The sequence below is a fragment of the Rhinopithecus bieti genome, unplaced genomic scaffold (assembly GCF_001698545.2).
Source record: "Rhinopithecus bieti isolate Rb0 unplaced genomic scaffold, ASM169854v2 scaffold_11291, whole genome shotgun sequence".
NCBI classification, from domain to species: domain Eukaryota; kingdom Metazoa; phylum Chordata; class Mammalia; order Primates; family Cercopithecidae; genus Rhinopithecus; species Rhinopithecus bieti.
Window position 1 is genome coordinate 1,255,518 of NW_016807158.1, and position 20,197 is coordinate 1,275,714.

Genomic DNA, 20,197 nt, shown 5'->3' on the forward strand with positions numbered 1-20,197 from the left:
TACTAAAATACAAAAAACTAGCCGGGCGAGGTGGCAGGCGCCTGTAGTCCCAGCTACTCGGGAGGCTGAGGCAGGAGAATGGCGTAAACCCGGGAGGCGGAGCTTGCAGTGAGCTGAGATCTGGCCACTGCGCTCCAGCCCGGGTGACAGAGCGAGACTCTGTCTCAAAAAAAAAAAAAAAAAGAAAGAATGTTTTCTTTTGTGATTGGAGAAATTTGTTGTTTTATCAAGGCTTTGACTGAAATGGTATATGTTTCTTTAAGAAATCAAACTTGACTTATAGAGCCAATAAAAGCCCCTTGGGAAAATTGGCCTCATTCCTTGTCTACACAGTCCCTGTACAGGGTTCTTAACCTGTGGTGAGTAAAGACTGTCACTTTCTAACAGGCCCAAGAGCCCCAAGTTATCTTGGTACCTTAAAAGAAGAGGAATTTACCCAATTCATAGGTATTTGGGGGTACAAACCCATGGCTGGGCTGGTCTTTAAAAAGTTTTATCTAAGATTCCTTATGGAACAGAGTTCCATCAAAGCCAATTTTAAAAGCCTATGTGAAAAATAATTATTCTTGCTGCACTTTATGCAAATAATAAGGCCAAGTATAATAAGACTAAGTTAATTGTGCAAAAAAATCAGTCCTATCATGATTTGTTAACAAAAATAAGGACTGGAGAAATGATGTTTCAAAAGTTATGGCACACCTGTCATTAAATTCAAGTCTCATAAGTTGCTTTTAAGTTTTTGTCTGGATTTTAGATCAACCCTGCTTATTCCTGTAAACCAACCAGTGATCTCTGGCTGCAGCTCAGAAGAAACAAAAGGGATGAGTAATGTAAAAATCCAGATCAATGTTCTAATTCTGGGCAATTATCCTCCAAATCCTGCCAGGTGATGGGGGTAAACTGGAGGTTTCTTTTTTGGGAAAATAAGACCAAGGGAGCTAACTAAAGCCAAACCCCATGCACCCAAGTCTTAGCAGGCATCACTATAGCCACTAGCTACCTGGGTGTGTCAGCAGCCTCAGAAGTTTTGGAGATGTCCTCACCCCCTTGTTTTGCTTTGGTCTGTGTCTTCTAATCTAATAACCTGGTTTGTCTCCTCTTGCCTTCAGACCATTAAGTTCCACATGATCCTCAGTGAGGGATACCATCCTCTCAATATTTAATAATCACCCTTCTACACAGACCCTCTAGACTGCCTGTCAGTGGGACACGACAGAGGCAAAATCCTGTCCCTGTCACCCTTGACCTGGCTGGATACCGCTTTCACCAACTCATGGAGCCAACTCAGCCCTGCAGGCAAGAAATCAAGACCCACAGAACCACCACTGCCCCTCTGTCAGCATGAAGCAGTTACAGAAGGCAGACCTCTGTCCATTTTACCCCAAAGATTTGGGGTCATGGACTCTTGAGGGGGAAAATGTTACAGTTGGCAGCTAGTTAGGTAGAGCAGGGAAGGATAGGGCTCCACTCCCACCACGTGCACCAGGAGTGTTGAGAGACCCTCAGGGGATGGTCAGGTGGTTGTTAACTTTCTCTAAAGTAGTAATTGGTCATAGCTGGTGCCAGGGAAAGACAGGCTCCTAATAGAAAACACGTGAAACTAATCAGCAGCTTCTCAATAAGATCTCAGGAGTGGGGAGAAGAAACGCGAGATCTCAGAAGTAGGCCAACAGATCAAACTCCAAGTCAAGAGGTAAGCCGCGCCCTTCGTTTCTCAGGTCACCTGCTTGGCCCTCTTCCAAGTTGTACTTTCCTTCTTTCCTTACTCTTCTAAAGCTTTTTAGTAAACTTTCACTCCTGCTCTGAAAAGAAAAAATTCTAGATCTGCCACTTAGTAGCTTCAGAAAGGCCCTGTCTTTCTTCTATTGTTCTCTTGTTTGTGTTTGTTTTCTCTTGTTCAAGATTTCCAGGAAAATGTTTTAATTCTTTTCAAATTTTCAGTGTCACCTCTACATTTTACAAATTTGAGCAGATTTCCACTAGCTGAAAACACAGAAGGCACAGGATATGGACTCCCTTAATTTGCCTCTTTAGTGTTTTTCCAAATCTCTGAAAGACATACAACCTTCTCGAAGTGGATGAGTGTTCTTCTGCCAAGTCTCCTCTCCATGCCCCCCGACCCCTCTTGGGGTACTCCGTATTCCTTCCCTACCTCCATTTCCTCCAGGCTTTCTGACTACCTCCTTCCCTGCCTGCAGCCCACAGTCACTTTCCCTCCTTTCCCCCAGCTCCCTCCCCTTGGGCTGAAAGCAGGCAAAAGTCATCTCCAGACTAAGAAACAACCAGCCAACCATGAGTAGCAATTTTCCTCTGTTTCTCCTTTGAATCGACAATGTTTCTGTCAGCAAGACTTCTGCCTCCTTACTCCTCATTCACTCAGTGACCTTTATAAACGTACTGTTCTACTAATAGGTCTCTTGCACCTCCAAAAATAAAAATAAGTGATTCAGTCATACTCCTGCTTCTGAGTGACATCATTGCACATGTGGTCACTGATGTCACTCTTTGTTCATTGAAATCCTCTCCTCCCTAGGAGTCCATGACCCTGCACTGTCCAGTCTCTCCAACCACTCCTTCCCCAACCCATCTCCCCAGTGTGGCTCCTGTCCCTTTTCCCTTTGTCCATTTTCTACCTTGAAGATCATAATCAACTTTTACTCCTAGGGTAATGGTTCTCATCCTTGGCTGCCCAACCTTTGTCTCCTTGAGGAGCTTTAAAAGAAATCCTGATGTCCGGGTCCCATCCCAACCAATTACATCAGAATGTCTAGGAATGGGTCTTTGGTGGGGCTCTAGGGAGTTGACTCTTAAATCTTTAGACTTAATTTCTCACCTGAATCTAATTTTCTGAAACATCTTCATTTTTAGTCTTGGTTATTGGCTGGATGAATATTTCCATCTGGGCAATCTAAGAGCCCCGTGATGTCCCTTGTAGATCTGATCCTCTTCCTATTTTCTCCTTTCACTTGGGCTTGAAGGCTGTGATTGTCCTTAACTCTCGGCATCCAGTAAGTCTGAGGTCTGCTTGTTTCCCCTCCTCAAAAGCCCTCAAAACTCTCCCATCCATTCCAGGTGGGCAGGTCTTGTCTCTCACCAGGACTGATATGAAGCACCTACAAGAGTTTCTCCACTTGCTCTTCTTCCTAGACAAGGCTGCCAGGACTAACTTCAGAGCCCAGGGCTGACCTTGTCTTTGCTCTGCTCTGAAATCTTTCCTGACTCTCCACTGTTCACTAATGGCTTCGTGGCCTGCTTTAATCCCCCCTCCACCCACTCTCTCATATACTCTCAGCCAAAACCCAGTAACTTCCCACTACCCTGACATTCCTCCAACATTTCTCTTAACTTTGCTCAAGCTGTTCTCTCCCTTATACTCGCTCTGCCTCTTGAGATTTCAAGAGATTTCCTTCTCATCCTTCAAAATCCAACTAAAATGCCACTTATCCAGAACAACTTTTAGCATTTCTGTATCCTACAGAATCCTGCATTCCTACTGTCACACAGACCACATTCTGTCCTGGGTTAACTGTCATGGTCTTTTAACTAGATTACAGGCAACTTGAGAATAGGGCCTGTGCTCTGCACACCATTAGTGTTTTTACATAGCAGCTATTTGAAAATTTTTATTATACTAAATTGAGGAGGTTTGCCTATGTGAGTGCTCTTTTTAGCTCACATAGCCCCTAAAATAACTTTCTAAACCATTAGATCCAATTTCAGTGTTAAATTGACATCTCCGTTTTTTAAATCATAAATTCAAATATTGCAAAGAATGTATTTCCTCTTGTATGCATGCATGCTCTAAGTATATATTCATTTAAACCTTAAGTAATTATAGATTTGATGCCTTTAATCTTAAACTCCTGTGCTCAAACGATCCTTCTGCCTCTGCCTCCCAAAGTGCTGGGATTTCAGCTATGAGCCGCTGTGCCCAGCCCTGATGCCTTTAATCTAGGAAAATATGTGCTATATAATCTCATTGGCAGAGCTAGTCTAAGTGGTCAAGGCAGACACATTCAATCAGAAATCTGACTTTATTTGAAAACTCACATAAATGTAGGTGCCAATTCTGAGATCACCAGGATCTCTGCCTGGGCTCCTTGATCAAATAAGGTGTTGCCCACTTAACTATTTCTTACTGCTGAGGGCTGCATTCGCCAATTGTCCCTTTGTTTAATTCCCTAGAGGTTTTTACACCATAATGTACCAGTGTCAAATGCAGGACAGGTGATAGATGGAGCCTTGCCTTGCCATGTAAAGGGCCGTTGTATAGAGCAGGTGGACATGCACACAGCCTGCTAGAGTTTTAGAAAATGTACCTCCCACTTAGGAGGTCAAAGGTCACTTTATTGCTTCACAGAATACCAGGTTCTTCCAGGTGAGATCACTCTCCAAGAAGCAGTTTCATCAGAAGAAAAGATTCCATCAAACTCCTAGAGTTCTTAAGATAAGGCTGTCATTTGTGGTGGCCAGTTTCCTTCCCCAGGGGTGGTGGGACAGACTTAAGCTTTTATGAAGTCACTGATCACTGAGTTGCCTGGGTGATCTGCTACCAAATGCCCAGCAAGGGTTTGGTTTAATTCTAGGGTGTTGCCCCATTGTTTATACCCAAATGTTTACAACCACAGCTGTTATTACCACCAATAATCATAATCTCTACACATATAACTGGGTCCCTGCATACACTAGGCATGATGCAGAACTTACTAAACACAGGAATCTTACTATGGTAAGACTTGGAAACTATTATTGTGATTTTACAGGCATCCTGTCTGGCACTATGGTTGTCTGAAGCAGAAATGTCTGTTAAATCCAAATTATTTCAGCAAAGAGATCATTCGATTTTTGCTATGACTTTGGCCTGAAAAACAGCAGTATCAGGGGAGCAGGGGCAGATTACTTAGGCGAGCCCCAAGTTTACACAATTTCGGGGAAACACATTAAAAAGAGAATATAAACTTTCAAATAAGATTCAGGGCCCATGCAAGTGTCAGTTTCTGTAAAGCTTTACAGCAGATCCACGTCTACTGCAGAAATGCAACCAGGTTTCTGGTGGCGTGTCTCATGCTTGGAATACACATTTGAGGCAGTTCCTGGCGTGTGCGAACCTCAATAGCTACAGGGTTTACCACCTCTGGGGGCTGTGCCTCCACTGCTTGGAAGGTGACCCAGGCCCGGGTTTTCCTGCCGAATGCCTGGCTGTAGTTCCAAACTGGTGGGCTGTGGACCAGATGTGTCTGCATTTGGTTTGTTGCGGTACTGTTTTTTTTTTTTTTTTTTCCCCTTGTGTAGCCTTTCTTATAAATGTGAATTAAACTTGTCAAACTTTAAAAACCAAAAAATTTCAAATACCTGAATTTTTTTTTTCCTTCTCTTGAGAAGGTGGAATACTGTTCCGTGCTGGACTTGACAAACCAGTAGCTTTAGAGGAGGGCGCACTCGCCCTTTGGCCAGTCCCCATCTGAGTCCCTCCTCTGTTCAGTTTCCTACCTATACCTTGGAGACATGAATTCATGATAAGGCCCTGTCCAAGTCAGCAGGGGCCTTGCTGGCCTCCCCCTAGTTCCTGCCCTGTCCCTATCCTAGTCCTTTGATCTCTGGCTTCCTATCTTTTGGTGTCTTAGTAATCTGTATTATTTAAAAATAAGTAGTGCAGTATGAATATTTATATTCCATTTAAACTACATTTTTGTATAGGTCTTTTCCAGCTTGCACTGACCCATTCTCAGATTACTTCATAAAGAACTACATGTGTTACAAATTTCCTAATTTTTGTGTTCCATTTTATACATCACCTCTTTCCTTTTATAAAAATGATGCACGATATTAATTTTTGTATTGGAATAAAAGATTGAGTTTGGGAACTTTAGGCCTCCTACTGACAGGTGGAGTGGGGAGTCTTGATTAGTGTTGAACTGTTCGTTCCGATTGTCAACTCCTCGATGGTAGGGTTGTAATCACTCACAAGCCAAGCAGAACTCTCCCTTCCTACCACAGGCATCCCAATACATGACAAAAGCTATATTCGACCATTCATTTTGGACCAGTTCACTGCTGCTCGCTATGTTGGCTTCTGCATGAACTCCTTGGGATTTTGTATGAGAAAATTTCAGAATTAAAAGGAAAAAATGTGATGGAATTTATTACAGATGGATACTTTAAATCCTTTTTGAAAAAAGGTAAAATATCAATCAATGTAGCAAGCAACATACAGCCAATTCATAAATGATGTAGTAACCTGACAAGCAAATACCAACGAGACTGAGAAAACTGGCCAAAAAAGCCAACAATCTTTCCCAGTAATGCCACTCCTTTTAGATTCAAGTTTCAAAAAACTCCTATTTGGAGCATTAAAACTTACACATCCAAAAAAAAAAAAAAAAAAAATCGATGAAAACTGCAGTTTTGAAAAACTAAGTTAACTCCCAGTAATCTATTTCAAATCAACACACAGCCTATATAGTTGGAAAAGAAAATATTTTGGATATATATTTTATTTGACAGTGTTTTAGAATATCATACAGTAAACAAGATTTCTGTAAAAGTTAATTTATCCATAGTGGTGCGTTTCATAAAAATAGTTGCTCACTTACAGTCTTTCTGTGACTATTAATACATGGAATTATATTTATAGAGATACAGCTGTACAGGGTAAATTCACAGCTAACACTACACAGAAATATTATTTGGAATGGGATTTAGATGATGTGCTGTCTTCACAGGTTATGGATTACAGCCGCATAAAGCAATTACTGCACAAGTAGTAGCTGTGAACTGTGCAAATTAGAGTTTATGCCAGTGTAATCTCAATTTTTTTTTCCTTTTGTGATACATGGAAAATAAAGGTCGGAGGATACAGTACCAGGACGTGCAGCTACACTACAGAAGCATTGTCCAAAACCAGATTCAATAAATTAATGGCAAACTATACTGGATTTCTAGTCCAGGGGAGAAAGACTAATTGAGATTAAACCAAAAGCATTATAAACTGCTACATGTGTTTGTGCTTTTGTTTATGATGAATGGGTTTCATTTTTGGAAATTGCTTTTACAAGCTGCAAGATCCTTCACTTGAGGCTTTCAACCTTATTCTCCTCCTGTCAAACAACTAAACTACTCCCATGTCTGATGAAAATTAAACTGCTACTCAGGATGCTGCAGTTACAAGGAGAGGGAACGATCAGCCCAGGAAGGCTATTACCTGTGACCTTTGAGATGAACCTGATCGCCCCTTTTACTTTTTAGACTGCAAGTGCAGGGAGGTGAAGCTTATTTGCATTTGAACGCCTATAAAGAGTTAGAATATGGAAAGGATGAAGCCTCATTCATTCAGGGCATATTAAAAAGAAATTGCCTTCAGAAACACTTTGCCTTTTAATATGTGTAGCTACAGTAAGTACCAATAGATAATTAATTGAAGCTAACATTTTACAAAGAAATGCTAAAACAGCAGGAAAGGCAAGGCTTAGAATTTTACTAGGAGGCCAATCATAGATCCATGAAGATAAACATCTAGAAGTCGCTAACAAAATAAAAAACTTGCAAAGAATACAAGACGAAAGAAAACCAATGGAAACAAAAGGAAGAAAGAGTAAGAAGGATAAGCAGAAAGGAATGCTAAAAAGACTCACGTTCTTTAATGAAAATAAATTGGTTATAATTTTTTAACATTAGAGATTCATTATAGTCTGAGAAATATAAGACAAATACTCTGCCTCTGCTCTGTCAAAGTGCAAATGAAGTCATGAGACAGGGTTTAAAATAAGACAAAAATGAAATCACATTGCTGACAAAGAAGCTATCCATCTCTGCTAGCCTGGGACGACAGAAAAGCCTCTTCATAAAGGAACTGCAGCGTTGCCAATCTTGATTAAACAAATTGTGGTCCTTCAATTATAACATTCATATTTTAGAGAAAAACCAATTAAGATCTATGAGCTAAACTGCAAAATTCTGACTTATGGCAAACTGTTCCCTAGGATACAATTTTTAAAACCTTTTTTCTACCACTGAAAATGTACAGAGATATGATTCGATCACAGAAATGGCAATAAAAATGGCATCACACCAAGAAACTCACTAGATTTCTAAGTCATCCTGCAGGAGGCAGGGAACGCTGCTGCTAACACCGAGGATGGATGCCAAGGGTGAGCCATGGAAACATGTCATGGGTGAACGGTTCCGAATGTGTCAAAGAAACCCTTTAACCCCTGTCTAGATATGTCGAGAACAATTTATTTACAACGCTTTAGATCAATTAAAAGATATAATCTTGTCTCAGTTTCAGCTTGCTCCGTGCAGTTTGATTTTTAAGGCGATATTCCAGTTTGTGATTGCTCTTAACTTGTCCAGTTTCTTGATATAAAGTTTGGATGACATCCAAATCCTTCATGCAGTGGGGAGGAATATTTTTTTTTCTCAAACTAAAGCTACACTGCACTGTCTCTCTGTGATGTTCTTCACGTTATTTTGGTTCTTCCATAGCTGCCAAAGCCCCCACAATGGAACCGGGGGCTTTAGGATCAGTTTAGGTCTGCGCGTGGACGCGATGCCGCCCAAGCACACCGGACACGTGGGACTTCACGTCGATGCTCCCAGGCCTTAGCGCCTCGTGGATCTATGCGTGTGACAGTGAAAATAAATTAAAACGCCGTGAGACGGAACCTAAGAAGAACGGCCTGCGCCGGGGCGGGCGGGGCCTGGCCGCGCGGCTCATCTGCTGGCGGCCGAGGCGCCGGGTTTGAGGACGCCCGGCAGCTTGTCAGAGCCTGGCACCTTCCAGGGCCCCGGCGCGACGGCAGCCTTGCGCGCAGGGGCGCACCCCCGGGGGTCGCGGGCGGCCCGGGGACGCCGCGCGCACCCGTTAGCGCTGGGACTCCCGCGCCAGCAGCACTGGGCCGGCCCGGCGAACGGGTCAGGGGCGCAGGAACGGCGCCTTCGCGCGCGGAGAGCTCGGAGCGCCGCCGCGCGGGGCGCCCTTCCTTCCCGCCGCCGTGCGCGTCCGCCGCGTCCTGCCGCCGCGAGCCGGGCGCCCTGGCCTCGAGGGCGGCTGCCCGGCCTGGGCCTGCCCTTGGCCGCGGGCGCCCTCACTCTAGCCTCGGCCGCGCGCCCTCTGCCCGGACTCGCCCGAGCGCTCTCTGCTCGAGGCGCCGCTTCTTCTGGCCGCGAGGCTCGAAGCTCCTTTGGATTTCCTAACTCGTGTTCCCGTTGTGGAATATCCGGGCCTGGGCTTATCTGGTGGGAAGGGTCGGAGGGTGGGGCTGGATGTGATGGAGAGAATGGAGCGAGGCCGTCGTCCAGGGAGACGCCTACTTCCGCAGACTGGGGCGGCGGCAGCGGGAGAACTCCAGGGGGCGGGTTCGTCTGTGGACGGGAAGCACAAACGTTAGCAGTGGCGCGCGCAGGACTTCCCCGCGCCCTCTCTATGCCGGGGACAGGGGCAGGCAGATGGGGCGACTGCTCTCAGGGGCCGGAGCCACCGCCGCCCCACCCCACCCCCACTGCCGAGAGGGCAGCGGCCGCGCCCCAGGGATTTGGGGTTCCCTCCGCCCCACTTAGCCCCCACGCCCCGAACCCCGTCCGTGGACCGGGGAGGCGAACGCGAAGCCCGGGCCTAATCCCTTCGCCTTGGCCTTGCTAACTTCCAGGGGTGTCCTCGGGCCTGATAGTCCAGTGTGGACAGCTCACTTGACAGCTCTTGAATCAATCAATGGGTCTCCAACTCGAGCAGACCTCGGAATCACCAGGGTGGTGGTGAAAAATACAGATTCCCCGGGAGGACCAGGCCCGGAGATTTTAGCAGCACGGGGCCCAGGAAGTTCTCTGTATTTTATCAGGCACCCAGGTGATTCTGAAAAGGTGGTCTAGCAGGGGTGTCCAATCTTTTGGCTTTCTTGGGCCATATTAGAATTGTCTCCGGCTACGAGTAAAATACACTAACGATAGCCAATAGGCTAAAAAAAAAAAAAAGTCCAGGCATAAATATAATCTTTTAAGAAAGTTTACGAATTTGTGTTGGGCCACATTCAAAGCTGGCGGCGGGTTGGACAAGCTTGGTCTTGAGCCAAGTTTTGAGAAACACTGATCTGGGTTCTCTCGAAGTTGGAAAGTGACGTTCTCACGTTCTCAACCAGTAGGTGTCACTCAAAGCATATTCCTAGCTGCTGTCAGTTTCAGAATATGGATAAATTCATTTTAAAACGATCTTTTTTTTAAAATCGTCCTTAATTACATTATTTTTCTTTGCCAAGTCCGGATGGAAATTAATTTTTCTTAGTACTTCTAACATTATGCAGGGCCCCAGGACTAGGATGATTCTTTCTAGGAAGTCTAGTTCCAACAGTTACTTAGGATTTAAGTTATCTACTTCCAAAAAGGATCTAAGACGATTGACAACATCAAAACACATATAAAACAATGATAAAAATGAGAGATGACTTTTTTTTTTTTTTAAGCAACAGCTGATCAGAAGCCAAGTAGAAGGACAGATGTATTAGGAATCTGAGATGAGTTAGCTACGACTGTGAGCAACAACATTTCCCTGGAGCTTCTGGCCACTAAGGGGAAATGAAAGCAGGGAATCCAATTACTGTGAATCCTTGATATTTGTAAGAAATACGTCTCATGACCTTGGAAATGCTCAAATTTTGTGATATTCTAGAGTGTAATGTTTCTTCCACAGAACTGGTATATGATTGTGAGTGGAGAACAAAGAAACCACATGGATAGATTTGAATTCTGGGTGCCAGGTGAGCCTCCCTCACTAGCTAAAAGATTCAGTCCCATACAGCAGCCTCAGTGCATGTGATTCAAGTTCCTGCCTCTGTAACGTGTCAGAGGCTGTCAGGGATACTTGTGCATACTCAGTCATTTAATGTCGAAGGTCTACTTTGTTTGAAACTTGAGGATTCTTATATAGTACCTTTGATACTGATTTATAAAGCAGTAAGGAGAGGAAAAGGGCAGTGGCGTTGGTTTTCCCCGTAATTCTGGCCATCTTTAGAATGGCAGATGAAAAAAGTTTCTCATTCTACGTGAAATTCGAATGGAACATTTTGGGCATAATGTTAACCTTCCTTCTTCCATACGCTGATGTCCATTATCATTTTCACATAGTAAAATCCTAGAAGAGAATCAGAAGCCCTGGACTCTAATCCTGGCTCTGGCATGTATTTACTGGCGACGTGATTTTGGACCAACAACTAAATCTCTCTGAGCCTCAATTTCTTCCTTTGTAAGACGGGGAAAAAATATCCAACTTTACAAATGTGAGACATACACTTTCTAAGGGAAAGCATGTTTTTCTTCTGCACCCCACCTGCTGCCTACTTACGGATTGGGCTCCTGTGGAAGCCGCTTCATTAACTAGTACCCTTGCAGGTGAGGTTTTGAATAAGCGCAATAAGGCAGTCATTTCCAGGTGCTGTGATTCCCAGGTGTCATTTTGCTACACCTCAGGTATCCTTGGTTACCTTAAGGAATAGTCTGAAATCCTCAAAGGCAAATATATCCAGTGAAAATGAGAATGTGTTCTACTTTTGGGTGGGTTAGAGTTTAAAATCAGACTGACAAATGATAGGTGGTGGCAACCCACCCATCTAGCGAGATACAGCTTAGAAGAGTTAAAAAGTGGTCTTCAAAAGGCCTAACTAGAGGGTTGCTTGTGTACGAGTGATCTCGGACTTGGACCATGGTAATGACATTTCACATTTTAATAGCTCTTTTCCCCATCATTACATCACATATGGTAGAGTTAATTAGCTGGCCTCAAATTACTTCTTAGATAAAGGGAGTAGGTTGATATAACTCACACTATCTCCTGAAGGAGGAATTGAAGCAGAGAGAGGTTAAGTAACTTGACCAAGATTACAAAATGGGCCAGTCGGGAGTAAAATTTTGGGGTTCTTGACTCTTTTTACTTAGAAATTATCCCAAGATGTTACCTTGCAAATAGGATCAAAATATGTGAAATGGGCATGAACAGTGGCCACTGCCAACCAACAGGAACCAGATCTTGTCCTTAAGCAGAAGATTTAGCATTTATTTCTGAACATCTGACTACATGTCTGGCACTGAACTGGAGAGTTCCTATCCAGAAAAATGAAAACATATTAAACCAGACAAATAAATGTCCATCCATCATCAGTTGGCCTCAAATTACTTCTGAGATTCAGGGAGACACTCTTTTCTTTCCCTCCTCCACTGATTTTTCATATCGTGAAAGGTGAAATTATTCACAAATTCAAAGATTCCTCTTATAAAAGTTTCTCAGGAGTTTGTTCATAGATCATTAAACACTTAACAGTGAGAGAAACTAAAAGCTAAAATGTTCCAAGTCACTACTGATTAAAAATATGAGAAATTAAGATTTACTATATCATAAAGTGATTTAAAAGAGACATCTATATGAGTGGTTGAATAGTTTCGTTTTTCTGCATAGGAACTCTTCAGTTCAGTATCAGACGTGTGGTGTCTGCCCAGGCACTAGCCTGCAAAGCTCTGTAAAGCACCAGGGGACTCTTCAGCAGGCAGCCCGTATCCCACCTTGCCCTATCACCTGCCTCAGCAAGGTGACACAGATTGTGGTGGACAGGAAGAGTCCTTCTCTAAGACTGGAAAATCTAGTCTTTACGAAATCTTGATATATAGTAACCAGAAGAGTTCAATTTAGTTCTGCTTCCTTCAGACCATGTTTTTCTCCTTCCTTCCTGCCTGCCTGCCTGTCTGCCTCCCTGCCTCCCTCCCTCCCTCTCTCCCTGCCTGCCTCCCTCCCTGCCTGCCTCCCTCCCTGCCTCCCTGCCTGCCTCCCTCCCTGGCTGCCTCCCTGTTTCCCTGCCTCCTTCCTTCCCTGCCTCCCCCCTTCCCTCCTTCCTTCCTTCCTTCCTTGTCTCCCTTTCTCCTTTTTTGAACCTGGATATCGGCTAAAGTGTGTGATCATGTTCATTTATGAGGTGGTTGCCAAGGAAGATGTGCTACACAGCATCATTCATGTTCTGAGATGCTCTAACTACAATTAGAAAAAACAGAGACCCATCGTAGAAGGATGAAGTCAGCCATATCTGGCCTGCTGGGATTATGCGGCCCCTTTGTCCAATGTCCTCAGGCCCAGTGGCTGAAATTAAGAAGGAAACAGCCTTTCATTCCCATCTGGCTTCCTCAGCCTGCCCTCTCTACCTCCGTCCTGGTGAAACTGCTCTAGTCAAGGTTGCCAATGACCTTTCTGTTGTGAAATCCAGAGGACTCTGTATTCGACTTAACACAGTTGGTCCTCTGCATCCGCAGGTTCTACATCTGCAAATTCAACCAACTGAGGATGGAAAATATTTGGGATAAAATATGAAGTAACAATATAACAATTAAAGGTAATACAAATTTAAAACACAGTATAGCAATTGTTTACATAGCACTTACATTGTGTTAGGTATTATAAGTGACCTAGAGATGGTTTAAAGTATATGGGAGGATATATGTAGGTTATATGCAAATACTGCACCAGTTCATATAAGGGACTTAAGCATCTGAGCATTTTGATATTTGTGGGGGTCTGGGAACCAATCCCCCACAGAAACTGCAGGACGACTATATCTCACCACATTTTCACCCAGCTGACTACTTCCATTAACAAACTGGACTCCTGGCTGTCAGGACACCCCATTCTCCTGCTTTTTATCCTACTTCTGGCAGTTTCACCTCAATTTACTTTGCAGGTTCCTCTTATTTTACCTGACCCTTTAAGGGCTTGGTCTATGTAGTTTTCTTTCTCTGCATTCCCTCCTAGGTGTTGTCATTATTCATGCAGCTTTTATACAACAATACTCCCAAATATTTCTGTTGAGCTCTACCAGCTGCACACTGGTATGTCCATCTGCCTTCTTGATGTCCACTTGGACAGTTCATTGGCTTCTTCAATCTAACAAGTCCAAATAGAAATCTTTCCCCCCCCAAGCCTATCCTGTACTCTCTCCCTTACTTCTCCATCTTGGTGAATGGTACAGTCATCACTTGGAGTCATCCTTGATTCCTTTCTCTCCCTTATTGCACAAATACAACCCACCTGCAAGACTTATTAGTCTTATCTTCAAATATATGTGGACTCTGTCAACTTATCTTCACCTTCACTTTCACCGCCCTAATTCAAAATATAGGGATTTCCTGGAAGGATGCAACCACTGTGGGCTGCTGAAGACACAATTAAAAGAGGGCCACAGTGTGGACATCTTTCATAAACCCTTGGGGATGCTGTTGAAGACAGAAATTTCAAAAATGAATTTCAGTGCTATTCAGAAAAGAGAAGTGTAGTCTACTGTGAACCACATACCCTCCCTAGGGCAACTAACCTAATTACCCTACTCAAGGGATTGGCCTGCCAAGCTATTTCTCACATTGGCCACAGAAACCCACTCTTCTTTCATTCTACTCTTGCGCACCTCCAGTGATGATCTGTATAACATTCACAGCAATCTCTTTGAGACATAAATTAGATCATGCCATTCCCTTGCTTGAACACTCAATGGATCCCCACTGCTCTTAGATCAAAATCCAAAATGATTTAACATAGCCTACAAAAGCCTGCATGATCTGGCCCCTGCCAGCCTCGCCAGCTTCATTTCCCCTCATTGCCTATTGTCCACCCACACTGGTCTTCGTTCAGTTCTTCAAATGTTCCAAGCTCACTTTCTATTCTGGGACATCATTGTTGACTTCTCTGCTGGGGGAAAGCTTCCCCACAACTATCTAAAAAGAACATGGCGGGTTCTTTTTTATCCTTCAGGACTCTTAATATCATCCCAGAGAACTCCAATCTACAGTAGATACTCCACCTTCCTCACTAGCATCTCGATTTTATTTCCTTGTAGTAATTATAATGTGTAATTATACTTTTGCTTGCTTATTTGATAAACATCAGTCTCAAATGCTAGCTGTAAGTTTCATGAGGGCAATGACCACATTGGCCTTGTTTATCACAGTGTACTTAATAACTAGCATAGTGCTTGACATAAAAATAAGTGCTTGATGAATATTTGATGAGTGAATACATATATTCCACAAATAGAAATGGAAGACTTGAAATCAAATGCTGACTTGAGGAAACACTTCAGGGCAAAGGATTTTCATTTAAAGTATAATCTGTCAAAAACAGGTTTGTGTTTGGAACTTTGATCAGTTTTGAGAGGGAGGATGGTGGTGAAATGGTAATGTGTATGTGAAGCAGGAGGGGAAATGACTAAGTTTGGGGAGAGTGAACAAGGAGGAAGCCAGCCACAGAAATACACTAGGAAGAGTTCCCAGCTTTCATTGGAGGCCCCTTAGGATGGAGAGGGATGAAGAGAAGCTCGGATTCCCAGGGCGCAAAGTCAAATTCTGAATTTTTATGGTTGTTCTTTCCCTTTTTATGAGCTCTAATGATGCAGTAATAGCTTTACTTAAAGGAGCTCTGTCCCTGGGAAGTCATTAACCAACATGCCAGAGAATGTTCCAATGAACCCACAGGTAAGATAGACTCTAAATATCTTATATTTCACTGTGGGAGAAGCAAGCCCCTCTCCTAAGTTAGGATCAAGTTTCTTACCCTTCCTATTGTCAGTTCTAGCCAGTTTGGATCTTTCCTAGAAAACAGATTGATTAATCCATAAGTACATATCAGTATATATACACACAGATCATACACACCCCATTATTTTTGAGTTACAAGATGTATGGTTTCTCAAATTATCTTGTAGGAGCCCAGCAATATTAAAAAATAAAATGTGCTCCTTCACTTCATAAGCCAGAGATAAAAAAATCTCATCTACAGAAATTGTGTTTCAACAGCTTATTTATGATATATAACCAAAGTGATGGTAAAACCAGAGAGCTGACCCAGTAGGAATAAACTGCTTGTTGCAGTAAATAAGTATCTGTATTCTGGGTTTTCCCATATGGCTCTTATCTCCAGCAAACATTTGTACAGAAGAGGAAAGCATAACCCACATCAAAGGAGAGTTAATTTTATCCTGTGCTGAAGACACAAAGGTTGAGAAAGAAAAATCTTTTAAGGATTGTGCCCAAACTATAATGGTTCATTTGCATCTGTTCCACCATCACCAAGGTGATTGCTTTTGTAACAAAATGTAAACAAGAAAACCCTTAGAAGGGAGCCAGAGATTGTGGGCAAGGGGTGGGGTGCCAGGGTAGTTAGACACGTGACGAGCAGCCACGCGCCTCGCCTGGGGCTGGAGGTGGGGGGTGGGGCTGGAGGTGGGTGGGAAAGAGACTTTGTTAACTGTCCCATAACTCTCACCAATGGCCTTAGGGCATCCAGCTTCAGGCTGAAGCCATGAATAAGAGTTCTACATTGCTTTCCTACTTTCAGTACAGGGCACGAACCCCCTAATGACTGCCTTTTGGATTAGAGTGGTCAGGAAGATAATAGAAGCATTATTGCTATTGATACTACTCATAATGGCAATAGCTAACACTGACTGAGGTACTTACTAGATGCCAGGCACTCTTTGAAGGCCTTGAAATGTATTAACTAATGTTAATACATGTAAACAGACACATTTTACAGATGAGGAAACAGAGACACAGAGGTTAAGGAACTTGTTCAAGGCTACACAGCTGGTAGCTAAGGGCCATTGAATGGCTTTTGGAATTGGGTAATGTTCTACAAACTCAGCTGAAGCACTGACACTGCATGTCTTTACTGTTTGCTAGTCTGACTGAGAAATGAGGGCTCATGTCTTCTAGGGCAGTATAACAGAAACTTCCATCTAAACTGATTGTCAGAAGCAGGTCCATCATTATTCCTAATGGAGACTCTGAAAGGCCATTTGTGTTTGAACCTTGGACACAGGGGGAGAGTCGCTATGATTCGAGCATTGATCTGTGAAAATACTAGAAATATGACCTGCAGGCCAGATGCAGTGTCTCACACCTGTAATCCCAGCACTTTGGGAGGCCGAGGCGGGTGGATCACCTGAGGTCAGGAGTTCAAGACCATCCTGGCTAACATGATAAAACCCCGTCTCTACTAAAAATACAAAAATTAGCCAGGCGTGGTGGTGCATGCCTGTAATCCCAGCTACTCAGGAGACTGAGGCAAGAGAATTGCTTGAATCTGGCAGGCGGGGCTTATAGTGAGCTGAGATCATGCCACTGCACTCCAGCCTGGGTGACAGAGTGAGATTCCGTCTCAAAAAAAAAAAAAAAGAAAGAAATATGACCTGCAATCAGAGAACAACAGAATTGGATTTCTTAAGGTCAGGGATATTACTATCTACTTAAAAAAATATCTTCACAGTGACATTCCTTGAAGCTGAATTGAATTGAAAATACTCAGATACTGAAGACACGGAGTCACTTTGAGACATAAATACTTACTGCTCAAATGACTAGAATTATTCTGTAAAAAGATCCATGAATTTAGTGTCATTCCTTATAAAAACTCTTTCCTATTGCAACCTACAGTTGTCTGGGGTTAGACAATACTGGTGTGGTTGTATTGAAATCTATTTTCTTTTAATTTAGAATATTATAGGAAAATACTAAAATGATTAAGGTAGATCAAAGGACAGTAACGTGAAGTCATTTGGCATTCAAAAGAGAAACGTTTTAAGGATTGTGTTCAAACTATAAAGGTTCATTTGCATCTGTTCAGCCATCACTAAGGTGATTGCTTTTTGTAATAAAATGTAAAAGTACCTTAAAAAATTGCAGAACAAATTATTTTACTTTGCATCTGCTCTTTCTGAAGCATTGTTTCCAAGTATGGAGCCATCGTAATGGCCTTCAAACATGTATTTGTTTCACTTTTATTACCAGAGATGTAAACTAGATGTTATGAACATTAATAACTTCTACAGTGGTGATGGTATTTGATTATCGAAGCTTCACATTTATATTCATTTTAAAAGCATAATCAAAGGTGCAGCAATGAATCTATGGCAAATTTTAGCTCCCTCTATGGCCAAAAGGGCAAATCTTATGGATAGGTGGGGCTGTTAACAATGGAGCTACTATCTATTGAGTGCCTTCTATGTACTAGGAATTCTGCTGCGTGGATCACATATGTACATTACCTTTCAATCCTCATAACAGTTCAAAGAACTATGGTGCTCTTAGGCCAGGTACAGTGGCTCACACCTGTAATCCCAGCACTTTGGGAGGCCGAGGTGGGCAGATCACTTGAGATCAGGAGTTCAAGACCAGCCTGGCAAAGATGGCAAAACACCATCTCTACTAAAAATACAGGTGGTGCACGCCTGTAATCCCAGCTACTAGGGAGGCTGAGGAAGGAGAATCTCTTGAACCCGGGAGGCGGAGATTGCAGTGAGCTGAGATTGTGCACTGCACTCCAGCCTGGGCGACAGAGTGAGACTCCATCTCAAAAAAAACAAAAAAAGAACTATGTTGCTATTATCCCCATTTCAAAGATCAGGAAACTGAGAGGTACATAAATTAAGCAATTTGCCAGGACCACTCAGCTAGTAAGTGAGAATCAGGATAACTGACTGAGTAACTCTAGAGCGCAAACCCAAAACACTACTCTTATATTAATGAGGTTTTCCAACCTTTTCCACATTGGGACACATATAAAAAAGGATGATATCTAGACAGTGCACTGGAGTAAACATGAGAATGATCAAGGTCTGAAGATACCAAATTCTTTCTGAACACTCTGAGGGCTAAGGGGAGTCAATATCTTGGTATAACTCACGAGAGGTGTGAGCACAGGTTAGGAAACTCAGCTCCATTTTCTAAGATTTTAAAAAATCCGGGACTGGTTTGGGAATGTGGGGATGCCTAAGGATGAATTTGAATGAGTAAAATCTGCATTAGAGAATCTATGAGAAATGTGCTGGTTCATTTATTTCAAGCATGTGTTAAGTGTTTGAATGATGCTTGGAGACCTTCTTACCCTCAAATATTTAAAGACAAACTTTGAGGCAGTGGTTTTCAAACCTGTTTGGAAAGCGACACATCCTCCTTCTCAAATACAATTTTAAATGAAAGCCCAATATGTAAAACAGATAAAAATGGAACTGCTTTGGTTAGTCAAGTAGGACCCAAAGCCTGCTGCCACCCACCCTGACTCCCACCCACAGAGGCCCTTTAGGCCATTTCTTGGGATGCTCCAGGCTGTAACAGAACAGTCTGCAAACCACTGCATGCTGAAAACCACTGCATGAAGAAGCAGTGTCTCTCAAAACTCCCATTAAAGTGCAGAAATCTCTACTCTGGTGGTAGAAAGGCAAGGAAGTCAGAGATTTGCTTAATAGACTCTGTTTTTAAGTATTGGTAGCTGAGAGTTAAGACTCTAAAGAAGGGATATAATGCACAGGGAAGTTTTGCTGAAGTAAGGGGGTTGGAAACATCTGTCACACAGCAGGGAAGGACAGGCTTTACCTTTCCATAATTTTTTCTAGGGCTTTAAGTCACTTGGAGCCTCAGCTGACTGTTCACAGTCCTGCTGAGTCAAGATTTGCCCTGCTTGTCTTTACGAAGCAAGTCAGCAACTTGTGGTAGAGAGTGGCGACTGGGAGACCTGGCTTCCACCTCTAGTTCTGCCCCTTGGTGTGAACTTGGGAAGTCATGTAACATTTTCAGCCTCAATTTCTCATCTGTAAAATGGAACAATACCTGTCCTACTTCCTTCTCAGAGTTGTAAAGAGCAAATGAAATAATCTATATAGATGTTATATGCACATTAGCCATTAAATTAATAGTTTGAATCCAATTATTTTTATTTTTTGAGATGGAGTCTTGCTGTGTCACCAGGCTGGAGTGCAATGGTGTGATCTCAGCTCACTGCAACCTCTGCCTCTCAGGTTCAAGCGATTCTCCTGCCTCAGGCTCCAGAGTAGCTGGGATTACAGGTGCACGCCACCACGTCCAGCTAATTTTTGTATTTTTAGTAGAGATGGGGTTTCACCATGTTGACCAGGATGGTCTTGTTCTTTTGACCTTGTGATCCACCCGCCTCGGCCTCCAAAAGTACTGGGATTACAGGCATGAGCCACCCCGTCTGCCCTGAATCCAATAATCGAATTGACAATTTACCAAGATGATATGCGATGTGCAAATAAGCACATAAAAGAGCATCTTTTATGTTCAGCATCAGTAGTAGAAAAATAAAAATTAAAACTACAATGAGATACCACTGCATACCTATATGGCTATAATTAAATAATGACACAACTGAAAATTACTGGCAAGA

At 43.0% G+C, this 20,197-nt stretch overlaps 1 protein-coding gene and 1 long non-coding RNA gene across 3 annotated transcripts in view; one reads left to right on the plus strand and one right to left on the minus strand.

Moving 5' to 3' along the window:
- Nucleotides 1-6,478: 6,478 nt before the first annotated feature.
- MAGI2 (membrane associated guanylate kinase, WW and PDZ domain containing 2) overlaps nucleotides 6,479-20,197 on the minus strand; it is a 1,515,811-nt gene continuing 1,502,092 nt past the window's right edge. For both annotated transcript variants that reach the window (XM_017880419.1, XM_017880418.1), the window contains one exon: nucleotides 6,479-9,363. In XM_017880419.1, coding sequence (XP_017735908.1) covers nucleotides 9,092-9,363 — 272 coding nt within the window. In that variant the 3' untranslated portion in view covers nucleotides 6,479-9,091. The remainder of the gene's footprint in view (nucleotides 9,364-20,197) is intronic.
- The window catches only part of LOC108534864 (uncharacterized), a 30,348-nt gene continuing 19,722 nt past the window's right edge, over nucleotides 9,572-20,197 (plus strand). Inside the window, exons 1-3 of the long non-coding RNA XR_001887047.1 lie at nucleotides 9,572-9,844; nucleotides 10,682-10,748; nucleotides 13,282-13,361. This is a non-coding gene — a long non-coding RNA (uncharacterized LOC108534864). The remainder of the gene's footprint in view (nucleotides 9,845-10,681; nucleotides 10,749-13,281; nucleotides 13,362-20,197) is intronic.